The sequence below is a fragment of the Schistocerca americana genome, chromosome 4 (genome assembly GCF_021461395.2).
Source record: "Schistocerca americana isolate TAMUIC-IGC-003095 chromosome 4, iqSchAmer2.1, whole genome shotgun sequence".
Classification (NCBI taxonomy): domain Eukaryota; kingdom Metazoa; phylum Arthropoda; class Insecta; order Orthoptera; family Acrididae; genus Schistocerca; species Schistocerca americana.
In genome coordinates, this window is record NC_060122.1 from 423,837,189 (window position 1) to 423,858,244 (window position 21,056).

General features: G+C 41.1%; 1 protein-coding gene across 1 annotated transcript in view; it reads left to right on the forward strand.

Annotated features, from left to right (window-relative positions):
• Nucleotides 1-21,056, forward strand: part of LOC124613098 (PHD finger protein rhinoceros) — a 246,420-nt gene that overhangs the window by 129,435 nt on the left and 95,929 nt on the right. Inside the window, exons 13-14 of the mRNA XM_047141692.1 lie at nt 13,226-13,695; nt 19,947-20,033. Coding sequence (XP_046997648.1) covers nt 13,226-13,695; nt 19,947-20,033 — 557 coding nt within the window. The remainder of the gene's footprint in view (nt 1-13,225; nt 13,696-19,946; nt 20,034-21,056) is intronic.

Here is a 21,056-nt window from a genome sequence, read left to right on the forward strand (position 1 = left end):
TGTGTTTCAATATAAAGATGGAAGCAAAGCAATTCTTCACAATCAATGTTGGGTCCAGGACCCACAGGAAGACGGAACAGTGTGTCCACATTGGCTGTTTTAGATGTGCCTTGAAACTGGATTTAAAAATTGTAGCGAGACAAAAACAGTGCCCAGAGTTGTAGGTGGTGTGCTGCCTCGTTGGGCGTGAAAATGTGAGGATTAAACAAGGAAACCAAGGTCTTATGGCCAGTAATAAGGTGAAACTTGGAAGTTAAAAAAAAAAAAATTAAATTTCTGGAGAGCATAGAATATGACAAGAGCCCCTCTTTCCACCTGAGAGTAACGCTGCTGGGCTGGAGTGAGAGATTTAAAGGTAAAAGCAGCAGGATGTTCAAGCCATCGGCATATCAGAGTGCTAGGACCACGTTGAGGCCGTACTGTGAAGTGTCGTTGCCAAAAACTATGTGCTGGTCTGGAGAGAACATAGCTAAACAAGGGGCCAAAAGTAGTTTGGATTTCAACATTTGAAAAGCATTTTCGAAATCCAGGATCCAGCAAAAAAGGTACATTTTTGCATAACAAGGCATGCAATGGGTGGGCTAATATGGCCACCCCCAGTAGGAATTTACGCTAGTAGCCTATCTTCCCCTAGGAAAATCTTAAGCTCTTTCGTGGACATGGACCGAGGTGTCGACATAACAGTGGAGATGTGTTCTGGCAGAGGATGAACCCCAACCTGCAAGACTTCAGACCCCAAATAAACAACAAATGGTTGAAAAAACTGAGATTTCATGAGATTATGCTGTAAAATAGTGGACTGTAAGACAAGAAACAAAGTGCACAAATTTTTCAAATGATCAGCCATGGAGGAGCCCCCGACAACAGATAATTAATGCAACACGGGCCAGTCACAGTCAGTTGCTCTAAAAATTGTTGGAAAATAGCAGGGGCATTAGCCATAGCTAAAGGAAGGCGCAAATATTGATAGGAACCAAAAGTAGTACTCAAAATCAGAACTCACCGAGACTCTTCATCTACAGGGATGTGCAGATATGCTACAGACAAATCAGTTTTAGAAAGGTACTGGCCACCCAATATGCCACCAGTTCCTCATGGAGTGAGAGAGGGTGCATATCCACAATTAACTGCATGGTGACAGTTGTACTGAAGTTGCCACAGTGACGAAATTTTCCCAGTGGTGTCCAGTTCTGCTTTCACCTGATCTTTCAGAGTGACATGAACAGGATGCGCATGACAAAAATGAGGCCGAGCCATGGATTTCAAAGAAATATGAGCAGAGAAATTTGTTGCACATTCTGTACCTTCTGAAAACAAGTCCAAACACTCCTCACAAAGTGTTTCAAATTGAGAAAATGGTACCTGATTGAACATAAAGTGAACTGCTCCAGTGATAGAAAATCCAAATGCCTGAAATGCATCCATCCGAAACAAGTTCTCAACCCAGGCATCAGCAACCATCAAAAATGTAATGGAACAAACAACTGACTTGTAAGAGACAGCAGCCTAAACTCACATACATTTGAGAATTCGGTATCACTGCAGCACCTTTGTTGACTTGTTGCCAAAGTGCTTGGTGTAAAACAATTAACTTGATAAACAAGTTGAGAGAAGTCAAAAGCACTGGAGTCACACAGTTCACTTTCACATTCATATCCTGAGCAATCTTTGGTGAATGACACATGGAAGGTGATGTGGTCTTTCTTCTGGCAAGCATTACAATTAGCCCAGCATTTATGATATGCCTAACATTCGTGCTGGACAAAACAGAAAGGCAAGACAGAAACAGAGAATGCTGACACTGTTGCTGTGGCAATCGCGGCTGCTTGGCTCAATCTTGGTCAGCTCATCTCTGGACTCACATGTTCACCAATGCCACTTCCTCATGCAGGCTGTCTGTTTTCCTAGTGGGCACATCTTGAGACCACTGCCACATTACCTCATGCTTCAGTTTGGTCACCCACTTCCTGAGAAGCTTCAAAAGATTATGCTGTTTGCAGAACTTCTGCAAACAGGGAGGTTTTCACAGAGTAAAGCCTTCTTGCGCACTTCCTTGTCCAGAGCTAAACAGATAATTGCATTGCACTTTATGGAGTCTGCTTAAGAGCCGCTACGGCCATCAGCCACAAATAGACACTTGTGGCTAAGGCTGTGAAGTTCATCTGCCCAGGCCATGTATGACTGGTTACGTTTCTTGCAGTATCAGTACAATTACTCACACTGCTGTGACGTGTGTTCGTTTGTGATACTAGTTGGACAATAAACTGCATGTGCGATCAAAAGTAAGAGCCATTGGTTCATGTAAAGGAGCAAGCTGACACAGTAATTGATACACCTTAGGTGGAATCTATGAGAGGAAGAAAGCTTTGCACAAAGTCGAGTTTGTCAACCCAAGAGCCAAAAAGTGCTCTCTCAGTCTTTTTTTGTAAGCTTCCCAATCCTCCTCTGAATCATCATACAGAGGAAAAGGGGGTGGATAGACCAATGAAACAAGTCCCTGTCACAGCCAAAGTAAGCTGTTCAGTCAGGGCCAGTTGCACAGTGTCCATAATAGATAAATCTGATGAAACGGTGCTTAAAAGATAACACCCAGGGAAACCATCCCGTCCTTGTCACCGATGGTATAGTAACCAAGTAATACACAAACCGACTGAAGTCACACAAATATCGCTTTATTCATAACTTCTGAACAATAACGGTAAAGCCGCTTGAGGCTCTATACGACACAGTACAACTGATGTGCACGATACAAGCTAGAGTAGTATGGAAAGCCAATTAGCTCTGTTCTGCACATATGTACATAGGTGCGAATCGCCGCAGATAGCATGGCGGAGACCGCGTCACATGCACGCCTTCCATAGGCGGCCTCCAATGACCAGCCTGCACTGATACAGTTCATGGCTGATTCAAGTGTGCACACACACACACACACACACACACACACACACACGCACAAGCACACACACACACACACACACACACACACACACACACACACACACTAGTAGCAGGATACAGCACTTCTAGAAACAGATCAAGACATTTTGCTGGCTATAATGAATGCCACATCATGCAGGCTTTTAGTATCCACATGTTTCGTGTATGAAAGGAAACCGATGTGTTGCCTCGCCAGATGTAAAACAAGTTGATGTAGGATGATAATGATGCAGTACAGGACCATCAAAGGTTGCCTACTCATACTCATTCCCTATCTGACCACTTCCCATATCATAAAGGAATATTCAACTCCAGTTTGCCGGCACTTAACGTTGTTAGTCTGTTTCCTCTTCCCCTCAGCACCATTAAATGTCAGTCATTGCACTGGCGTAGCTCCAAAATAGAATTTGTATGGGGTTGTTCCTTTTTGTGACACAATTTTGTCAGCTGATGACATGCATGATTTTCTTTACATGTACATTGAATGATATAACATTGCCTTGTGTGATCAAAATGTTAGGCATACATGGTAATAGCATGGTTTAACAATTGGGCCTTGTCAGCCTCATGGTGACTTGTAATTCCCTTTGTTCATACTCCGTCTTCTCGTGACAGTTCCATGTGACAGTTCCGTGACATGTTCATCTCGCACACATTACCACCACTGTTAGGTCTGACCAAGTGAGGTGGCACAGTTGTAAGACACTATTCGTGCATTTAGGAAGACGATGGTTCAAATCCCCACCCAGCCATCCTGATTTAGTTCTATCGTGGTTTCTCCAGACTGCTTAAGATGAATGCTGGGACGGTTTCTTTCAAAAGGACTTCACCAATTTCCATCCCTATTATTCTTTAATTCAAACTTATGCTCTCTAATACCTACTGGCATGTCAATATGTATAAAGTAGTTGCCCTCTCATTGATGCTTCTGTCTGCTTACACTTTCTTTTTAGAGAAAGTAATTGTTACAAAAGACAGAGGAAAAGCATGCCAAATGTTGAAAAGCAACTGAGTCAGTTGAAAACAAATAAGGCACTAGTTCAGTTTTATAAAGAGTATTGTTTGCCACTGGCCTTTTCTTACTTCACATTTCAAAGAATATCTCACACAGCGAAGAGTCCTAAGCAGCTGGAAAAATCATAGGTTATTCCTGCATGTAAGAAGAGAAAATAGTGAATGCACAAAATTATAGAACAATACATAAAATAAGAAAAAAGCAACCACTCACCTATGGCATACTGATGTGTGGCACATAGACACACTTGACAGAAAATCATTTTCACTAGTTTTCAAGCTCTAGCTCATTTTCTAGTAGAAATTACACACATTCACACACACAGACACCCAAATGCACGCTACTGAGGCAACACTGATTATTAATTATGGACAGCAGTTGCCTGATTGATGGATGCGGGGAGAGGGGACAGGAGGACACATTAGGCAAGGTGGACATATGAGGGTAGTGTGAGGCAGGAGCAGGAAATATAGGTGACTCACCAGCTGCACAACTATGTGAAAGGAATTCTAAGGGGGTAGAGCATATAACAAATACAGGAGGAGGAAGATTGGGGGAGGGTGGTGGAGATGCAGAGGGAGACAGGAAAGTGAGAGAAAAGGGGCGAGGGGTGGAAACAGAGAAGATAGATAGAGATATAGAGACAGAAAATGCCCTGCTCCCAATCTTGCACCACTCGTGTCATTCCCTTGTGGACCACCTTGGTGCAAGAGCTGTTCCACACACCCTCGCATTGCCCCTACCGGAGCCTAGTGACAGGCATTTCCTGTGCTAAAAAGGAAGGGCCATGTATGAAAGCCACGTGTTATATATCAGCTATGCTGCAGGTACTGTGCAGCATTCTATGTGGGCATGGTAGGCAACTAGTTGTCTAGTAAAATGAAGGGCCACTGCCAGACTGTGACCAACCACAAACTTGACCACCCAGTTGCCGAACATGTTGCACACCACAACTCAGATGACTTCGAAGCTGCTTCACTATGTGTGTCATTTGAATTCGTAAGTTTCTCTGAGCTATGCAGGTGGAAATTGTCCCTCCAACACAGCCTGTGTTTCTTCACCACACACCCCACTGACGACAGCCAACCAAAATCCCACACAGAACCATATTTAAAACAGTTCCAGTCTCCATTCAACTGTGATTATCCTTCCCTTCCACTTAATCATCCCCTGCTAATCTTTCAAGACTTCTTCTGTTTTACACTCCTGGAAATGGAAAAAAGAACACATTGACACCGGTGTGTCAGACCCACCATACTTGCTCCGGACATTGCGAGAGGGCTGTACAAGCAATGATCACACGCATGGCACAGCGGACACACCAGGAACCGCGGTGTTGGCCGTCGAATGGCACTAGCTGCGCAGCATTTGTGCACCGCCGCCGTCAGTGTCAGCCAGTTTGCCGTGGCATACGGAGCTCCATCGCAGTCTTTAACACTGGTAGCATGCCGCGACAGCGTGGACGTGAACCGTATGTGCAGTTGACGGACTTTGAGCGAGGGCGTATAGTGGGCATGCGGGAGGCCGGGTGGACGTACCGCCGAATTGCTCAACACGTGGGGCGTGAGGTCTCAACAGTACATCGATGTTGTCGCCAGTGGTCGGCGGAAGGTGCACGTGCCCGTCGACCTGGGACCGGACCGCAGCGACGCACGGATGCACGCCAAGACCATAGGATCCTACGCAGTGCCGTAGGGGACCGCACCGCCACTTCCCAGCAAATTAGGGACACTGTTGCTCCTGGGGTATCGGTGAGGACCATTCGCAACCGTCTCCATGAAGCTGGGCTACAGTCCTGCACACCGTTAGGCCGTCTTCCGCTCACGCCCCAACATCGTGCAAGCCCGCCTCCAGTGGTGTCGCGACAGGCGTGAATGGAGGGACGAATGGAGACGTGTCGTCTTCAGCGATGAGAGTCGCTTCTGTCTTGGTGCCAATGATGGTCGTATGCGTGTTTGGCGCCGTGCAGGTGAGCGCCACAATCAGGACTGCATACGACCGAGGCACACAGGGCCAACACCCGACATCATGGTGTGGGGAGCGATCTCCTACACTGGCCGTACACCACTGGTGATCGTCGAGGGGACACTGAATAGTGCACGGTACATCCAAACCGTCATCGAACCCATCGTTCTACCATTCCTAGACCGGCAAGGGAACTTGCTGTTCCAACAGGACAATGCACGTCCGCATGTATCCCGTGCCACCCAACGTGCGCTCTAGAAGGTGTAAGTCAACTACCCTGGCCAGCAAGATCTCCGGATCTGTCCCCCATTGAGCATGTTTGGGACTGGATGAAGCGTCGTCTCACGCGGTCTGCACGTCCAGCACGAACGCTGGTCCAACTGAGGCGCCAGGTGGAAATGGCATGGCAAGCCGTTCCACAGGACTACATCCAGCATCTCTACGATCGTCTCCATGGGAGAATAGCAGCCTGCATTGCTGCGAAAGGTGGATATACACTGTACTAGTGCCGACATTGTGCATGCTCTGTTGCCTGTGTCTATGTGCCTGTGGTTCTGTCAGTGTGATCATGTGATGTATCTGACCCCAGGAATGTGTCAATAAAGTTTCCCCTTCCTGGGACAATGAATTCACGGTGTTCTTATTTCAATTTCCAGGAGTGTATTTTGGCCCTGCCTTCCTTCCCTAAACTGCTCCCCAGTGAACCCAGCATTGCTCCTATAGAACACACAGCTGTCCATGAACTGAAAACCCATTCAGACGTTATCACCCTTCCCATGAAAAAAGGCTTGACCACCGTGGTCATGAATTGCAGTGACTGTCTGAGGTCTCCGCCAACTTTTCAGACACTTCTCTGTACAAACCTTACTGCGATGATCCCCTCCCAGAAGTCCAACAAGACCTCAAGCAGCTCCTCAAGGCCTTAGGTTCATCCCAAACCTCCTCACACCAATAACTTGCCTATTATCTACTTTCCAAACCCCACAAGTCTCCCTGCTATTTTTCCCATTGCGGCTGGTTACAATGTTCCCACAGAACGAACCTCTGCCTCTGCTGCATCATACCTCCAAACTGTTGTCCATAACCTCCCATCCTACATACAAGACACCACTCACTTCCTCCATCTCTTTTCCACACTTTCTGCCCCATTACCACCAGACTCCTTGTTGGCCACTGTGGATGTGATGTCCTTGTACACCAACATTCCCTATGCCCATGACCTTAAAGCTGTGGGAATGCTACCTTTCCCTGCATCCCCCTGATAAACCAAACACACCACTTCTTTCCTTATTTTCATGGCCAACCACATTCTGACCCACTTTTATTTTCTTTTGACGGCCAAATCAGTAAACAAAACCATGGTACTGCCATGGGTATTCGCATGGCAGCATCTTATGTCTACTTTTTTATCGACCATTTGGGAGATTCTAAAACCCCACGTCTGGTTCAGATTTATTGATGACATTTTCATGATCTAGACTCATGGCAAGGACAATCTTTGTTCTTCCCTCCATAACCTTGACATCTACTCCCAAATCAGCTTCACCTTGTCCTTTTCAACTCAGCACGATGCTAATTTCCATCTCTCAGATGGCTTGACAAAAATGTCTATTCATATCAAATGCACCAACCACCAATAATATCACCACTTTGACAGCTGTCACTTTTTCCGTGTCCAAAAGTCCCTTCCTTGCAGCCTCCCCACCCGTAGATGCTGTATCTGCAGTTGTTGAAATATACCAGTAACTTACCGGAGCCATTGTTGACAAAGAATATCCTGTCCATCTCATCCATAAACAGATCTTCCGTGCCATCGCCTCCTCTGAAACCAATAAACCTGTTAATTATCAGCTGGCCAGCACTCCTCCGACCACCTTGAAACATCCAACCAACCACATCCTTCAGCTACCTTTAGTCGTGCCCTGAGATGAGGGACATCTAAACCACGTCACCCAAAGTAATGTTTCACTGCCCAGCCAGCCTACAGAATATCCTTGACCATTCGTATTCCAGTCCTGCTCCCAGACTTGCTCCCCATGGGTCTATTGCCTTGTGGATGATCCTGATGCAAAACCTGTCTCATACACCCACTCACCATGTCCTACCGCAATCCAATTACAAGCATTTCCTATCCTGTAGAAGCCAGGACCATTTGTGAAAGCAGCCACGTTTTATATCTGTTGTACAGCGTTCTATGTGGGTGTGAGAAGTAACCAACCATTTACTTGCATGAATGGCCAACACCAAACTGTTAACCTGTTTCCCACTGTCTCGCCTTACCTATTCCTTTTCCTCTTCTGTCATTGTCCATACTTTTTCTCCATCCATGTCATGTACTGTCTTCTCCCTCCGCTCTTCCCCTTCCCCCTCCTCCCCCCACCCCACCCCCTCTTTCTGTATCTCTTAATCTTTTACATGCTATACCTCTCAAAACTCATTATGTAACGTTGTGCAACCACTGAGTCATCTGGCTTTCTCAATTCTGCCTCGCACTACCCTATTATGCCCTCTTTGCCTCTTACATCCTTTCCTATCCCTTCCCCTCATCCAGTCCCATCTCCCACACGTACATAATCCCGGGCAACCACTCTCAGTAATTGATAATCAGTAATTGATGTTGCCACAGTAGAGTGTGTTTGGGTGGCTTTGTGCCTGTGTGTGTGAATGTGTGAACTTTCTACTAGAAAAAGAGCCAGAGTTTGAAAGCTAACAAACACTGATTTCTGTTAAATATGTGTGTGCACCTTTCATCAGTCTGCTGTAGGTGACTGGTTACTTTCCCTTATATTATGTGTTATCCCACCTAGGAATTTCGATTTTGTTATATGAAATTATAGAACAGTATTCTTCGCATCATTCTGCTACAGAGCCCTTAATTGTATTCAAAGCTTAAATGCAGTGAGTTTCCTAGTAAGAGAATAGCTTCTATTCGCAACTCAACTTGGATTTGGAAAGCATTGCATGTGCAAAACACTGCTCACCCATTTCACCCACACAATTTTGTGAAACATGGATCAAAATCAGGAGAACCCCCGGGTACTGTGATAGCACATAGATCATCTGTCAAAAAGGGTGGACAGCAATCTGTGACTATTTACCGATGATGCCATTGTTTATTTTGAAATAGTCAAGAAGACTTTAAAAGAAGTTCCATTTAGTGCAGCCAATGGCTTGTTGCTTTAAATGTGGATAGATGAAAGTTGACATGTTTGGGTAGGTGAGACATTACCGTAATGTTGAAATATAGTGCTAATGGTATGCTCTTAGGCTCAGAGACATTGATTAAATATCTAAGCATAATGTTGCGAAATATCTGGAAATGAAAGTAGTATATTAGAAGGGTTGTAGTGTTATGAAAAGGATGCAAATATTTTAATACATTATTCTACAAGTAAAACTAAGGAAAAAAGTTCATATAAACATAGGTCCGAAATGTTTATTTATGGAGTTACGGCTAATAAAAGATTGGCAAGAAATTAGCAACTTTGCTAATATGAAGTAATTGCAAAACTATGAGGTTAAAATAAAGCATGGTTTCCATTTATTTTGTTGTTACTGATGTGAATCTAATGAAACATGTCTTAGATGTGTATCTGCAGTAGTATTCCATAACATCCAGAGAAGCAAAGAAGCAATTTCGTAAAATATTTAATTTATTAACTACTTGGCCCAATTTGTTAATTCCAGACAATTTCACAAAGTTTTCAACAGAAGTTGTAGAGAATTTAATTTTGGAAAAATGATGGTAATAACGTTAACTGAAGCTGTATAAATGGTTAATATAATCTGCTTTTATTAATACCAAAACACATGTGAATTCATGTTAAACTGAAAAAACAAAGCTCAATGTTAAGGAAGTTGTACAGTATACATACAATTTCACAATACATTCACAGTGAATGTTCATAAATGTCTCCACCAAGTTCAGTGCATTTAGTTGCATGTGTATGAACAGATTTTTTTGCTCATTTCAGGGGATGGTTGTTAATTTTGTCTACTGCATTCATAATGCAAGCTAGTAATGCCTCACATGTACTGACTTTGGGCTCATAAACTATGTCTTTCATCCATCCCCATACACAAAAGTCCATTGGTGTTAAATGGGGCGCTCTGGGTGGCCACAGACATGTAGCACCACGATCAATCCATTTCTGGAGAAAATGTTCATTTAAATATGTAGTAACAGTGTTGATGAAATATGGAGGTGCGCCGTCATGTTGAAAATACATTTGCAATCGCGTAGCAAGTGGAACATCTTAGAGCGAGCAGGGCATATCTTCTTGAAGGTATTGTATGTATGTCTCGCCAGTGCCAGTTAGATGTCCTGGGAAAATGAATGGTCCAGTAAATTGTGTGTTGATCATACCACACCACACATTTACGCTAAATCGCTAATGGAAATTGCATTGCACTGTTGCATGTGGGTTTGCTTCAGACCATATGTGCTCTTTATGTAAATTGTTTACATCATCTCGAGTAAACTGTGCCTCGTCAGTAAATAAAATGTATTTGTGTAACTCCCGATTAGTATTTAACCAGTTGCACAACTCCAAGCGAAGGGCAGGATCTCCCAGGTGTAAATGATGCAATTTTTGCTTATGGCAAGGATACAGATTATTATACTTCAGTGCACGCCATACCTTAGAGACACGTCGTGTACTGGTACCCGGGCTACGTTGAACAGCATCCTTAATATCCTCATCATCGTCTTCATGTATTGAGTGCTTGTACTGATTACGAACAGTAGGTAGAGAACCTGTCTCCCGTAACATTCGAAATACTCTACTAATGGTTTATGCGTTCGGAATCCTCTGAGTTGGATAATGTACGCGATATTCGTTAACTGCAGCCGTAGCATTACCATCACATTTACCATAAATAAACACCATATCAGCATATTGCTCTGTTGTAAATTTGAAAGGCATCCCTGTCTCATAAATAATCTACAAACTACAACAGTTACTATGTGATTTCACTTAAATACACTGTTGTTATTATATTCTTTCACTGAACAGTACAGAAAAATAACTCATTTCAAGGTTTGGAAATGACTGAAGCAACTCACTAACGGTTGCCAACAATGACATAAACATTTCTACACTCTTTATGGAAAGTAAACAAATTTACTTGTCTAATAATCTTTGCTTCTCTGGATGTTCTGTAAAACTATTCAGATAAATGTGTGGGGCATGTTCTGTTAGATTCTCCAGAACAAAAACAACAAAATAAATGGAAATCGTGCTTTACTTGAACCTCGTACAGTTTTGTGATGGCTTCATATTAGCAAAGTTGCTCAATTTCAGCCAAAATCTTTTACTAGCCAATGCTCCATAACTAAACATTTGCGGACCTTTGTTTATATGAACTTTTTTCTTTAGTTTTACTTGTAGAATAACATATTAAAATATTCGCATATCTTCATGAATCAGCCTGTATAGCAGAGATGTGAAGTTACAGATAGGCACAACAACAAGACTGTCAGACAAGTAAGCTTTCGGCCAACAAGGCCTTCATTGGAATTAGACAACATAAACACACACTCTCATGCAAATGCGACACACACACACACACACACACACACACACACACACACACACACACACATGGCTGCTGTGGCCAGAGACATTCTGGCATCGGCAGACAGAGACTGTGGTCATGCATGTGTGAGTTGCGTTTGCATGTGTGTGTGTGGGTGTGGGTGTATGTTGTTTAATTCTGATGAAGTCAGTTTTAGCCAAAAGCTTACTTGTTTGACAGTCTTTTTGTTGTGCCTATCTGTGAGTCAACATCGCTATATGGTGAGTAGCAATTTATTCTATTCATAGTATTGTCATTATTCCATCCTGGATTTTCCATTGTTAGATGAGTTGTGAGAAGATTTAATGGGAGAATTCTGGGGAAATATAGTACACATATGAAAGTGACCATGTGCAAACCAATTGCGCAGCCCATTCTTGAGTACTCTTAAGTGCTTGTAATGGGGCTCCCACCAGATTGTACTAAAGGGAGACATAAAAGCAATTCAAAGACGTGCTGCTAGATAGATGTGTTGTCCAGTTGTTTGGTCAGTGTGAGAATAGTACAAATATGCTCTTTGAACTTTGATGGGACTGTTGGAGGGGGAGAGACCTTTTTTATGTGGAATGGTGCTGAGGAAATTTAGCAAACCACAATGTGGAACTAATTGCAGAATGATCATACTAATTCTAACATTTATTTCAACTAACAACTATAAGAACAAAATTAGGGAGATTTGGGCTCATACAGGGGAATAGAGACAATCGTTTTTCCCTCATTCTATTCGCAGATGTAACAAGAGATGAAATAATTAGCATTGGTACAAAGTACCGTCTGTCATAACACTGTGCAACGGCTTGCAGAATGTGTATGTTGACAAAAATGAGAAAATTAATTAAGAAAGGGATATCAGCAGATGGTAATAGAAGGAGAATATTTAACAGTATTATGAAAAGGAAAGTTGCTACTCACCATATAGCAGAGATGCTGAGTCGTAGATGGGCACAACAAAAAGACTGGCACGAATAAATCTTTCCGCCGCCAGTAAGGCCTTATATTTGAACAGACAGAGGTAGAAGGAACTGACACAAACAAAACTCTTAAAGTTAAAAATTAAGAACTGGTTCTGCTACCAGTAAAGATTCTCTCTCTTTTTGTTGACAACTTGTTCTGACTTAACCAGCGCAAAATACTGATCACTACTCCAATGTGAGGTGACTGCAATGAAATTCAATCAGGTTATGATAGTTTACAGTTTACACCAGATGGATTCATGACCACTTATGTCATAAAGGAGATGGGCTGTTCACATTGGGTGATCACATGCATTACCTGACCTGTTTCGTTGTAACACAAAACATGTCCCATTCACACACACATTTTGCCACCACCATACAATAAGTTGCTGTTTCATATGGCATCAACATTGGTTGTCACCTTCAGTGCTTCTGCTGGTTCCCTTCACAGTTTTACATGTATGTAACATTATAGGCTGTTTTTTAAATTAAATTATTAAGTTTCTTCCCTTCTACTTTGTCTCATAGATTTCAAATACTTTAGCATATTTTCATTCTGAATAATATTGAAATTTTACCTTCCTTGAAACAAACACACACACACACACACACACACACACACACACTGTGTACTATTATAGTCATATATACACTATGATGATTCAGACTGTAATACAACATAGTCAAATGTTCCCTTAAATTCTGACATGATGCCTGTTTCCCTTTGATATTTTGGTATATGTCATAAAAATGAATGTATGTTTTATTTTGACAGGTCCGTAATCTCTGCTACATGGTAAGTCGACGGGAGAAACTGTCAAGATCATTTTTTCGCATGCGTGAACAGACATTTCACAAGCAAGTTGCTGTTCTGAGTGATCCTTCATGCACTCTGAAGACAAAAGAGATGGCAGCAGTTCTGGAAGCAAACCATGCGCCCTCAATTTATGACCGTTTGTACTCGCATCTCCCATCATCTTCTGCTACTGTACCAAACAGAAGCAGCACATCAGGTGGCTTACATTTGTCTGAGGGACCAGCAGCTTGTGCTGATTTTGAAGTTCTTCTGGCAAGAATTGCAGGCAATGCATCACCACCACCACCAGAACGCCCACCAGATGTTAATGGTCTACTAGTGAAGAAGACAACACCAACACAGTCTTCTGAAAACCCATACAAGCGGCTGTACTTCTTTAATGGTGCCCAGAGGCGACGTGCTGGAAGTGGTCCATACGGTGCCTCAAGGTGAGGTGTTGCTTTTATTTCTGTTGTAACTTATAAATAAAAAATGTACTTTTGAATCATTTCAAAGTTTTAAAAATTGAATTTTCCAGTCATGATAAAGAAGGTTTAAGCATAATCCAGTCCCCCTCCCCCATTTTTATTGTGCATAGGGAAATTTGTATCCAAAACTTCTTCTACGTTTCGTATTCTTTTTCAGAATGCATCTAGTAGATTGCAAATTGAACTAATTAATTACATGAATTTGATGATGACTTTTGTTTTGAAATCACCAAGAAAAGTGGGAAATTTAGACTTGGCTCCTACTATAATACTCCTGAAGTAATGGTTGTGGAATGCAAGTAACTTATAATTTGTCCCCTTAGGGGTTAGTGTACTACATAGCAATGTTTGGAGAATGTTTCTCGGCACTTGTGTGTATTTTGTTTTTCTTGTCTTTGTGAATGAATCTGATCCTTCTGATTTCAGCATCTTTACATAATGTGGACAACCTGATGTAGGCTATACTTGTTTCTCCAGCCTTTACCATCAGATTGGTTGCTTGACAGACTGTGTCTTATTTGTTTGGGCTGGTCAGAAAGCAGCAGTCGACTTGATAGTGCGAGGCATTAGACAATGACTAGCAGATGTCCCCCAGAGATTGTGTTCAAAACTTTTCCATGGTAAAAGAAATGAGATACATATGGAAAATGACTCTGTGTGTGTGTGTGTGTGTGTGTGTGTGTGTGTGTGTGTGTGTATGAGAGAGAGAGAGAGAGAGAGAGAGAGAGAGAGAGAATTTAAAAAAGGATCTCTTACATTGACGCTTTCTGGAAATATATGAAAAATGACTGTGTGTGTGTGTGTGTGTGTGTGTGTGTGTGTGTGTATGAGAGAGAGAGAGAGAGAGAGAGAGAATTTAAAAAAGGATCTCTTACATTGACGCTTTCTGGACAAAAAATGTAGACGTTCATGTAGCATTCTTGGAGTGAGTCGTCTGCAAATTTATTGATTTTCTGAAGCTGTCATTATCATTTCCTACCTTTGACTGTCATTAATTTGTCATTAACCTATCTACATTGTTTTGATAACATTTAGAGCTGTGGGACATGTTTTATTTTTCTAATGAGGACCATGGTTCCACCAAAATAATCTAATATTGATAAGGTATATTGTTGAAATTTTGGTACTCACTGATTTCATGCTTACTTTATGAAGTTTTCAATATACTTCCATTTTAGAATCATAATAATGTCCCTACATTATTATGATTCTGTAAAGTAAACCCACAGAAAATTACACTACCTCCACTTTGAAATTACACCTGTTGTAAATTTCAGTTCTTTCTTTTTTCTTATGATGGATACACAAGCTCCAAGAGAAATCTAGCAACTTCTCTGTATTTCAGATCACTTTTCTGTAACAAAATCTTTATGACTCTTATTTTATCCACAAGTAATGAAATATTTGGTGTCTGGTTACTAGCTTCTCCAGTATTTGGCCTGGTCTTCGGTGTTGAGTTGTTAAAATTGATTCTTTTTGCAGTTTTTCTTGTATCCTTGTCACCATTGTAAAAAGTTATTCACAACAAAATAATGGCCCTTACATATAAGTAGACATTATGTCAGCCACACTTCTGTGTAAATTGGAAAACTTGTACATGTATATGATATTACACCTGGATCAGAATAACAAAGTGATTGACATCAAGCTGTCTACAGTACTGCTTCCATGGTAACAGCCAGTCAGAGGACATGTTTGGTCATGCCTTCTGTTCCATTAACCATCTCAAAATTCTCTACTACAGCTGCTATAGATAGTTACAGACAACCCATTCGCCCACTAACTTAACAGTTGTGATCTGCTTTGTTATGTGCCTTTATTTCTCTGTGCGACGAGCATATTTTGCACTGCAGGATATCGGAAACTTGCAGCAGAAGTGCGCAAGAAAGTGTGGTTGCAAAACAGAATGTTCAGCAGTCTCCTCACTTTTTGCATGCTCAGCCACATAATTTTGGTTGCTCGGTGTAAGAGAAGAGACGCAGCAGTGCAACACTGTTGCCTCTAATAAAGGTAGTCAAAAGAAGTGCGGACTGTTTGATGATTTATAAAAACACTGTCATGAAAGTTTGCAAAGAAAAATACTGAGCAGAACAGGAAGGACATGTCCATCTAAACTGTGGACATGGACACAAGGAGGACAGACTGAGTAACACACTTGGACTCATTCCAGTAAGATGATGTGTGTTGCCACATACACATATGCTACAAGAGAGAAAACATGTATAAAACTGTGTGTGCCTCTTTGTGAAGCAGAATTATTTACTGTCAGCAAGATTTCTTTGTTAATCCTTGTCCGAACCTTCGGTTTCGGCTAGAAAAAAATTTATGGATGCAAAATTGTAGTGGAGAGATGTTAGTGTTCCATGTTGTTGTCGACATTTAAAAGTCTTTATTAAAATGCTGTTTGAAGACATTGAGTGGTTCAATGAAACATAGATAAATGCCGGTCATTACATCAAAAAAGACTGGACCGATTATAGTATATGTAGATGTAGTGCTGTTCCCATGGGGAAAGGGTGCAAGAATTGCTGTTTTGCAAGCTGGAGCATAATTTGGTTTAGTGCAGGCCTGTCTCTCAGTTTACAATTTGAGGGAACCAAGCGATTACAATGAAGTGGATCACAGTAATTTTCTGATGTTGTTCAAAAGTAAACAATTGGAAAACTTAAATGAGCTGTCTCTCATTGTGGTGGGTCATACCCAATTCTATTCAGTTTCCAAACATAAAGTTCCATTGATGGCAGCAACAAAAGTAGACATTGTTGAATGCTGAAACACCACATTGTGTAAGTTCAGGAAGATCTATGCATGGTAGGCTCATGAACTAGTGAAATGAAATAAGCCACAGTTTCAACAATATGTTGTTGTTGAGACAGCTAAAGAATACGGTCACGTGTTTCTTAGGCTCCCACCTTACCACGTCAGTGCCATCGAAATGATTTGGGTGCAGACAAACATTAAGTGACAACTAATAACAAAAGTTTCACTGTGGTAGAAATTCAAAAACTGTAGAAGAAACAGTAGTGCAAATAGAGCCAGAGCAGTGCAGTAGTGATGTACACCACACAGAATGGTTGTTGAAGAATCGTGGAAAAGTGAAGTGAGTGTAGAAAGTAATATCAAAAATATAATTACGTCATCGGGAAATTCCAGTGACTCTTACACAGAGCAGAACACAGATAACAACAGTTTCAAGGAGGAAAGTGACTGTGAACTAAGTGGCATTTATCATTTGGCATAATTCTTCTTTCTTCAATGTTTGTGTTTCACATGTTGAGTGAATGGCATCTACCGCATTTCCATAGCAAATCTTGTCTCTTTATTAAGGGGTACCCCTCTAAGCAAGTATGACCCACTTTATGCACACTGCAGTTATTGGTAAGTACGTAAGCAGTTTGTATTTTTTTAATGTTGTTAGTTAATTTATTTTTTAAAAAAAAAGGTCGAGTGACTAGGGCCTCCCATCGGGTAGACCGTTCACTGGGTGCACGTCTTTCGATTTGCCGCCACTTCAACGACTTGTGCGTCGAAGTTAATTTATTTACATTAGGAATTCAGATTAATTTTAGCATCCCTTATATTTTGAACACACCAATTGAATGTGAATCATTTTGGTTATTATAAAAGACAGTCCATGTCCTTTTTGTTTTGTTGAGATATGCAAATAATAGGAACACACACTGTGGAAGGTGGGTAATGGGGAGAGTGGGGGGTCATGCCATGCCAGGAGGGTAAAGTTGATCACCAATATTCCTTTACTGTCACAAAAAACAGTTGCCATCACTCTTCAGGGATAGGTAAACAAGAGTGGCACCGTTCATGTGATTGATGTTTTGTTTTGGGCGTGAAATGAAATACCCATGTTTCGTCACCCTTAACAATTGATTCCAACAGTTCCTCCCTCTCATTTTCACACTGTTGAAGAAACTGGTGGGCACAGTTGACATGTTGTTGCTTGTGGTGTTGTGTAAGCATTCGCGAGACCCACCACTTGCACACCTTGTGATACACCAAGTTTTCAGTCAAATTTTTCTCACATGAGCTAGCAGAAATCTCAGGAACCCAAAGAGTCAGTTCACATATAGTGATTTTTCAATCTTCGAGCAGTAGTTGCTCAAACTCTCAATGATCTTGTCTGAAACGGACACTCTTCTGCTCCAGTTTTCATTGTTAATGTCCGTGTGATCAGGAGTGAGCTCCCTACACGATTTGTGGACATGTTGAATGGGCATACACTTTTTGCCTTAAACTTCACATAATTTGTGATGAACGTCAATAGGCAGAACCCCTTTTGCATTTAAAAACTGGGTAACTGCACGGATTTCACACTTGGCAGTAGTGGCTTCTTCCAAAAGTCGTCAGTACTGCTACCTTCACTATGAAGTCCAAGTTATATCCCAACTGCACAAAGTGACCATCTATGCCTGGAATGACAATGGAGCATTATGGATAAAGTATTGCCACATCTCAGATGTACTGGATAATTAAAAGATGTGCATGTAACAAAACAGGGCTGCCTAGTCGGCAGCTTATCTGTGTCTGCTTGGCAGGTGAGTTGCAGGTGCTCAAGTGTGATGTACCTGATGGGGCAAATTTGGAACAGCATGACATACAACATTCAAAATTCTATTAAGAATTGGGACAAATTACCCAGCACAAGAAGTAATCTACCTTAGCTGTAATAAGCAAAGATAATGAAGTCAAAATTTTAAGTACTGGAATAAAATGCTGTGGCAACAGACAACTGTTCTTATGTCACATTTGACATATTCCTTCTTACCATAAAGGAGTGCTTAAAAATGTGTAAGAATTTTGAATTAAAAATAAAACTGATAAAGACACATTGAGAGGAGTGACAGAATTCTGCTATTCAGGAAAAAAGATTTCACAACATAGCTGAAGCAAGGGGGTCACCACAAAGAGATAGGCGCAATGCAACCGGTAGGGAGGAAGAGAGTAATTAGATAAAATGGGCACATTGGTGCTACAGCAGAAGGATGTCATAAATTAAGTAGGCCAAGGCAGTGGGAAAAAGGAAATGGGGAAAGAAGTCCATGGTAATCATCCCCAAGAGAAATGATAGATTACAAGAGCATTTATCAACTAATCCAGAAATAATTAAATTGGCATTGGAAAGAGTAGCATAAGGACGCAGTATGTGGACAGCTTAAGTTTAGAATGTATAAAGCAGTGTTGGTCTAGGATGTTGTGTATAGTTAGAGATTCGACAATGAAAAGTTTACACAAATAGGAAGAGGTGAACGGTGTAACCAGACAAGTAAAGACAATGAGGACTAGTGACAATAAGTCTACCATTTCTGCTATTCTGTGTCCTCTGAATCCATTGTGTCCTTCTCCATCTCATACTGTTGTTACCCTACTAGAATTAAATTCTTTTCTTTATATTAAACATGTATGACATACACACTGCAAATTTTCATACTCTTGCCCGTTTCAGTGTGATCTTTGCTTTTGAGGTACGTATTTTTACTTTTAGCAGCTCTCATGTATTAGATTTAACATTATCTTTACTACACCGCTTTAACTTTCCCATTGTACTTTCCATCTGTCATTGACTCATAACTAATTGCCCTTTGCTTTATTTAATTAGCAATCAGCAAGTATTTTGTATCAAATGAATATTCAGGCATGGGAATATACATCATATTTATAACAGTTCTTCAAATGTAGTTGATGAGAGCAAGCTCTTCCACTAAAAAATTGTGTGTTATTAACTTTGCACTTCTCAGCAAATTCTATTTGAAACTAAAATAAGAAGGATATCTGAGGACATGCAACAACTCACAACAGATGAGTGCCTGTGTCAGCACCATTAAAAGGTCTGAAAATCACACTATCTTTTGAGCTTTCACTCCTTTCACTGTAATGTGTGCTCATTCCACCCCCTCCCTGCCCCCCCCCCCCCCCCCAACACACACACACACACACACACACACACACACACACACACACACACACTTAGAAATCTTCTACCCTCGCCAGTGCCATCTGTGAGCCAAATGCAAGTGAATGGTTCATTTCCCCGGAGTTTATTTATAGTGTCCATCTTGAGATTTCCACCTCTTGTATTATTTAAAATTGATAAATGTTGCACTTAAAAACAAGTGGATAAAATAATAGTGTTTCCGTATTAGAATGACAAATATTACACTTTTTGATTTAATTTAATTTATTTATTTATTTATTTTCAGTGGCAGTGAAACAGAAGCGAAGGTGTCAGCATCTCGGCGGGCGAGTGGTGCCTCCAGTACTGAAGATGACGACAGGCAACGCCATAGGTATGCCAGATCTGCAAAACATAATCGTGTGTGCCTGTGTGAAGAGCGAACAAACCGTTATACGGATGGGAAGGATGTTAGCTTATTAGCAAACTTTGAAACAGGTTTGGTACTTAAATTTCTATAAATGAAGCACATTAATGTTTAAAATCTGTGTTACTTGTTACACTACTAGTCGAACTGTGTCATTTTGGTTCTTACTGAGTGATCACAGCAAAGACTTGGTGTTTAGTGCACTTACACTCTATTGGATCTTTATCCTTTAGAATGGATTATTCGATTCTTCTACAAACTGTTGATAGTACGCCCATGCTTCACGACACACCTCCCTCATATAAACTAGATCTGATTTTTAAATGTTGACTAAAGATTTTTTATGTTTTACAACTAATTACATTGCTTTCCCCTTCCTATGCCTGTTTGATATGTGGCTTCACAAACAGTTATCACAGCAGACAATAAATAGACACCCAGAATAGGTGACAATTGTCTGACATACATTTTCTGTTTTATGAGAAGGCATATAGCACTCTGTAGGATGTTAACTACACACAGGGCACTCTGAAATGAGCAACATACAGAGGTTTTATGGTGTCATGGTATGGCCTTCCAAGTTTTGAAGAAATCACTATACTGTACACAATCAACAATTTACTGTTTTTTGTTTACTGTATTGTGCAATGTAATATAAAGCCAAATTTGGTCGTTATATTTAAGTCAGTGCTGTTAAAACAGAGAAGGCTTCAGTTCTATCAACACAAAAACATAGATATTGTGACAGGATTAAGTGTTCCAAGAAATATAATAATAATAATGACAGGAAGATTTGATTGTGTAGTGCTACCAGCACTTACTAAGTACACAGTCACATGGTGAGAATAGGCTTGAGTACTTTTATTAACACGAAATTACAGAAGGGAAAGAATCAGTTGTCATAGGTGGCTTGTCAATATACAGCAAGCAGAGAACAGAATAAGCATAAAATAAATAAATTACAAGTCCAAGCAGTAAGTAATAAACATT